Source organism: Bison bison, unplaced genomic scaffold (assembly GCF_000754665.1).
Source record: "Bison bison bison isolate TAMUID 2011002044 unplaced genomic scaffold, Bison_UMD1.0 scf7180017864336, whole genome shotgun sequence".
Lineage (NCBI taxonomy): Eukaryota > Metazoa > Chordata > Mammalia > Artiodactyla > Bovidae > Bison > Bison bison.
Window position 1 is genome coordinate 1,448,314 of NW_011494908.1, and position 6,524 is coordinate 1,454,837.

Below are 6,524 nucleotides of genomic sequence, written 5' to 3' on the forward strand. Positions count from 1 at the left end.
GGTGCCCCCCTGCACCCCTCGCCCCCGGGGCGGCCCGGTATCCCTCCTCTGAGCCGCCCTCCCACCGTGCAGCTGACAGCTGCTGGGCTGGAGCTCGGTCAGGACTCTGGCTGTCAAAAGACAGGTAACTTGAGGTCTCCTCAGCCTCTGCTTTGGGGACCACTGGAAACTCCGAGCCTTCCTCTGAGGTTAGAGGGTCCTGGGGTGATGAAGGGGGCTCCTGCTGCGGGGGGGGGGCGTCCTCCCCTCGCTGTGGTGTTGGCTCAAGCCCCACTCAGGGGAGCAAAAGCGGGCCAGGCCGTCTTCTCCAAAGGCTGCATTGATCTTTGACACGTTCCCTGTCTTCAGAGCCAGCTTCACCAGCAGCCAGTGGTGGCGGCTAAGCAAAGAGGCCTCCCCCGCTGTCTGGCTTTCCAGCCCAGCCTCTGGGGGTGTCCACTGTGGGCTTGGGGGTTTCTCCAGGCTTGGGAGCTCACTGGTTTCCTCTGAGCAGGGCCCCAGGCTGTCCAGTCCCTCCCCAGCTGGGCCCGGGGCTTGTGGAGAAGAGTCTTCTGCTTTATTACCCTCTGTGGGGCCACAGGACGTGTGTACACAGCCCTGCCAGATGTCTGTGGATTTCGGATGCAGCAGGCTGTAGTAAAGGACCAGTGAGACACTGCCTGCAAAACAAGGTAGGGGAAAAAAAGCACAAGGTTACGTTCTTTGAAGTCCTGCATCCTCCCTGTGGTTTGCAGAATTCTAGGGTCTGCAGTTTTGAGTAGAGTAATATCATTTGGGATCCAAAACAGGACTCTTGTTGGAGCATCAGAAGTGGGTATTTGGGGGAATTTACGTATGTTCCAGCTCCAATAGGGCTTCCCAGGTGGTGCTAGCGGTAAAGGATCCACCTGCCAATGCAGGAGATGAAAGAGACACAGGTTTGATCCCTGGGTTGGGAAGATCCCCTGGAGAAGGAAATGGCAACCCACTCCAGTATTCTTGTCTGGAGAATTCCATGGACAGAGGAGACTGATGGGCTACAGTCCACGGGGTCGCAAAAGAGTCAGACACAACTGAGTGACTGAGTGTGCATCCATACACACACATACACACATACACAGTTCCAATAAACTGCAAATGTTTCTACCCTTAAAAAAATTTAAGAACAGAGTTTAAATCTTAGAGATTTTATGACTTCTTCCTTGAAGGAGGCTCCAATCGAGTCCTCTAGGTGTATGCGGGCATGTATGTGAGACAGAGAGAGAGGTTTGATAGAAAAGGTAATTTCACTTTCAGAAAACCGGGTCAAATACTCAGAATACAACCATTCACATACCGATGATGGATTCCAAAGTGAAGGGAGAGAGAGATAATCATTTCACAAACAAGACCCAAGCAGAGGTTAAACATACCCATCAAAACCCCCATATCAAGGAATTTCCACGAGCAGCAACAAAACTTCCTTTGTGCACAAACATCTGAATCACATTGTTGTCAGCTTCATTTATTTTGATCAGAAGTGTTGACTGCGGCAATAATTTATTTAGCAGAGCATTCCAGTAATCCTCCCACGTTATTTCCAGTTTCCTGTTGTACTGGACCAAGCGCCGGGTTTCAGGGAGCTTGTAATAAACAGCGTGAAGCCTGATACGGGGGCGGGGGTTGGGGGGTGGTGTGGAGCAGGGCCAGGAAACGCAGCAAGGATGCAGCTAGAAGGAACCCAACAGACGTCCCCTCGCCTGCTCTCAGCATCTCTGGGGGAATGGGGTCAGAACTCCTAATGGAAGGTGACCCAGTGTTGTCTCTGCAGGGGACACGGCTCAGGCCATTTCCACCCAGTGTCCTGAGTCCTCACGGTCAGTGGGCAGGAGGGATTGTTCCCCTTCTGCTATGAGGAGCCCCCTGAGACCAAGAAAGGGGAGCTGACCCCGTCCGTACTCCATCCTGCCAGTCGCAGGGCTGTGTGTGTTCAGTGAAGACAGACTTTCCTCAAAAGTCTGCTGTTTAACTGGTTTCTTGGTGGCAGCCCCAGGCTGGCATGTAGTAGGCACTCAACAAATGTTTATCCAGGCAGCTCAAGATGGAAGCTGGAGCTGCTGCTTTATAGCCTGGGCTCCACCTCCCCACTGAAGACTCTAGTCCAGGGCACTGGACACTCGGGAGTTCTGCTGCCTCCGGAAGCTGGGGGGAAGGGCCAGTCGGCCTGGCTCTGCCTGAGCCCCTCCAGCCTCACCAACAGGCCACCTCTGGAGCGGCCCCTGCTTGGCTTGCGGCTCTGAGCACAGCTGAGCCAAGGAGACAAAGGCCGATCCAGGCCCTCACGCCTGCAGAGGTGGCCTGGCCACCCTCAGTGCAGGGCCTGGCCCTGGTCTCCACCCAGCCACTTCCGAGCCCCAATTCCTACCCCTGGGGTGAGCTGACCGCAAAGAAGCAAGTTGTGGGAGGCAGGTGGGGGACAGAGGGGCAGCGAAGGCGACCTCGGGGCTCACCAATCAGAAATCCAGACAAGACGCCTGCAACGGCCCCCAGGCTGGTCCATGAGGCCCCCTGGAGAAAGTCCGTCGCCAGCAGCACGAGGATGATATTTTCGAGCAGCATCACCTGTGAGAACAGCAGAGTCAGCACACCCGGGCAGTGCACGCGGCCTGGGCATGCTCCCGCCCTGCAATCTCCTGCAGCCCCCTTCAGGGCTGGGGGCTCCCACTGCTGACCGGGCCCCCCTAGCAGCAGGGCAGGGCCGAGTGAGCCTCTCCTGCCAAGGGGGTCCTCCTGTTCTCACTGCAGCTTGCTAAGTGTCTGCAGAGGCAGAAACGCACAGAAAACGGAAGGGCACGGTTCACAAGGCCGCAGGGGTCCCTTTGGTGAGTCGGGTGGGGCTGACAGGGAATTCTGTTTGCTGCTTTATCTGTTGCGTAGTCTCATGTTAACTGTATACACATGTTAGTTTTATCATGAGATAATTATGAGCTCACAGTGACACTGGATTCCAGTGAGTCACAAACGTTCATAACAATTTCAGAATTTTTTTTTTCCCCAAATATTTGCCCGAGACACCCATCTCCTCCCGGCCCTGGACACCGGAGTCATGGTTCTTGGTCTTTTGGGCCTGGACTGAATAATCACCAGCTTCCTGGTTCTCCAGCTTGTGGAGGGCGACTGTGGGACTTGGTGGCGCTGTAATTGCATGAGAAAATCCCTATACCAAATCAATTACGAATCTAGACATATCTCACTGGTTCTGTTTCTAGTGGTTGCGTTTGTCAGGGCCCTCCAGAAAAACAGAACCAACAGGAGGTGAATGCAACCACTTTCCACTGACAAAGATGCTCTTCTGGACCAAACTTGACTCAGACGGGCTCCTCTGAGTGCTCTTCTTGGCCTATAACAACTGCAGACCTGAAGCAGAAATGACTGTTTGAAACCAACACTAACATACTTTCTAATAGCTCAAGCCTGCATCCCCAGCGTGGTGACCCAGCCCCAAAGAAGTTCCTGCCTGAGAAAGCTCGGTGCTGTCCGGAGCACTTACTGTTTGTTCTGGAAAAAACCTGGTCATAAGGCAAGAGCAGCCCAGACCCTTCCACGCAGGGGAGCTACTTTAGAAAGCCTGCAATTACACATATTTTCTCTGCTCCTCTGAAATGTCAGTCTTTGACCGCCCAGAGCTGTCTTCTCCAGGACCTGAGAACCAGCCCTCGGAAACACAAACATCCCAGGAGACGACTCTCCCAGCTCTGTATATGTGTTAGTTGCTCAGTCATGTCCGACTCTTTGTGACCCCATGGATTATAGCCCGCCAGGCTCCTCTGTCCATGGGATTTTCCAGGCAAAAATACTGGAGTGGGGTGCCAGTTCCTTCTCCAGGGGAGCTTCCCGACCCAAGGATTGAACCCAGTTCTCCCACACTGCAGGCAAATTCTTTACTATCTGAGTCACCAGGGAAACCCAGCTCTAAAGTGTGTTAATGCTGCCTCCCGTCATGAATACGTGGGAAGTATGTTAACGATGGTGTGCAGATGGTGTGCAGTCACTCCCCGACTTTGGCGGAGACCACACCGTTCCCTCCCCCCGTTCCCCCTTTAAAACGCGCAGTCGCCTCCGCATCAATGGAGGTGAGGGGTCAGTCCATGCGGGACGCCTCTGCTTGTTGCAGTTGAGTTATCAGCATCTGTGCCCCTCGCCTTTCCTCCGTGTCTGGATGTGTTATCTCAGCACCATCCACATGTGCTCTCCCTTGGGCGCCCCCTGGGTTCCACAGCCTTCACTGTGCTTGTGCGGCTTCTCCCCACTCGAAACTTCCGCACTGTCTAATTTCTGCCTCTCCTGCGTGATCGCTCTGAGCTCAGTGGCCCAGCGCCCAAGGCGGCTGGAAAGAAGGAAACACTTTTCTCCCTTCCTTGTATGATGCACGTGCGCTCAGTCACTTCAGTCATGGCTGGCTCTGGGCGACCCCTGCACTGGCGCCCGCCAGGCCCTCTGTCCATGGCATTCTCCTGACAAGAACACTGGAGTGCGTTGCCATGCCCCTCTCCAGGGAATCTTTGGGGCCCAGGGGTTGAATCCGAGTCTCTTGCTTCTCCTGCATGGCAGGCAGATTCTTTACCCAGCGAGCCACCTGGGAAGTCCCCCTTCCTTGTATAACGGCCCCTGAAACTCCCAGGACACGATCTGCTGACGAGGGTGTGAATGTGACAGAAGCAAGCAGAACCAGCCAATGTGAAACGCCTCCTCATTTGGTTCTGCTTCTCAGGGCGCCTCTGGACATCAGCACGTGAGCGTGATGCTCCCACAAACGGACAATGAAATTCACTCTCTTTTATTCGCAGTGTGTGGGCTAAGCTGGACCACACACCCAGCCCTCAGCCCACACGGTGTGAGGGGCCTGGTTACTCCCCATTTCCAGATGTGGAGACTGAGGCCTGGCATGACTCACCCAGTATCGTGGGTCCTCTGTGGGCCTGTGGCCTCGGGGGTCAGCGAGCTCTACGGGGCTCTCCTAAACCTGGAGGTGACCACGCCGTCACCTGCCCTGGACCAGACCTGCCTCCCCGGCTTTTCCCTTCTTCACTCTGGTCTCTGTCCTGAAGCGCCGGCACCTCTGAAAGTCTCAACTTCTATTTTTGGTAAAGGCCACTCTTGGTTTCTTATTTCAGTCCAAGTTTATTATTTTATTTACTCTTCATAGGGACCCTGAAAAGTAGGTAGGTCTTAACATTATTCTCTCAGCGACACCAAGAGGTGAGTTTCTGAAGCGCTGATGAAAAAATAGGTCCAGAGAGTCTAAATTCTCAGTCACAGCTGGTAACGGTTAATGACAGAGCCAGGGTCCCATGGAAGCCGTCTGGTTCCAAAGCCTCAGCTCTGAAGCTTGTGGCTGATCCAGGCTCTCCTTTGCCTTCTGCAATACAGCTCAACTTCCTGCCTCTCGTCAAAAGTGTCCCTGGTCATCCGAGCAGGAAGTGATAATCCTATGAGATTCAGACACTGCTTTCTCTGCTGGCATTGGTCCACATTCTGCCTCTCTATTATTATTTGGGTACAAATAATATACATGCATGCACGCCCACGTTCCACGTATACAGTAAAGTTAGGACCACTTGCCGTGTAGAACGTGACCATCCTGTTTCTGGAGGGGCCGTCCCAGAGGTTATTTATTATTATTTGGGTACAAGCTTATTTCCTCCAATGGACTAGAAGCTGCCTACAGATAAGCATTACGTCACCTTTGTGTTTTTAACACTATCTATGACCACAGCTATAACTCAGCAATTGAGCTGATTGACAAGGATGTCACGCATATGACAAAGAATAGAACTGTGATTATATTTATCAGATGGGCTGATGTAGAGAGCCGCTGAAAAGCATCACCAAATACACCACAATCCTCGCTATGGTAACTACGTGGAAACAGACATCTGCTTGCTCCTTTCAGAGACCATCATCTCTGCTCAAGACTATAATTTTTTTTAGAGTTTTTCCGAAAATCAAGCTATTCCTTCATAATAGATATGTGTGCACAATTGCACACATGCACACACACACACACGCACGCCCACGTTTCATGTATACAGTAAAGTTAGGATCACTTGCCGTGTAGAACGTGACCATCCTGTTTCTGGAGGGGCCGTCCCAGACGTTGAGGTAGCAGAGGATGAACACGGCACCCATGAGCAGGTTGAAGAGCCTCCAGCGGCAGGTGCTGTCCACGATGTCGCTCTGCTGAGCCACGAGCCAGAAGGTCATCACCAGCCAGTGGGCACCTGGAGAGAGCAGCCCCGGGAGTTAGGGCCCAGAGAGGGGGCAGGGCTGGGGGAAGAAGGAGGGGTGGGGCAAGGACTCGGAATCCGGGGCCGTAACCCTCCTCTCTGTTCTGACTGCGTGTGACTCGGCATCCAAGGAGACAGATGAAAACCCAGGAGAGATCCAAGGGACACAAAACATTTGCATGTTTAATGTCACGTGAGCCTTCGTGCATTCCTCTCTCCCTGGACACTCAGGGCATCCCTCCACATTCCTGAACCTGGGCTGGCCGAGACTGCTTTGCC

General features: G+C 53.4%; 1 protein-coding gene across 1 annotated transcript in view; it reads right to left on the reverse strand.

Moving 5' to 3' along the window:
- The window catches only part of XKR5 (XK, Kell blood group complex subunit-related family, member 5), a 19,042-nt gene that overhangs the window by 2,030 nt on the left and 10,488 nt on the right, over nucleotides 1-6,524 (reverse strand). The window contains 4 exon segments of the mRNA XM_010854083.1: nucleotides 66-240; nucleotides 243-659; nucleotides 2,469-2,580; nucleotides 6,070-6,239. Of these exon segments, the coding sequence (XP_010852385.1) occupies nucleotides 66-240; nucleotides 243-659; nucleotides 2,469-2,580; nucleotides 6,070-6,239 (874 nt within the window).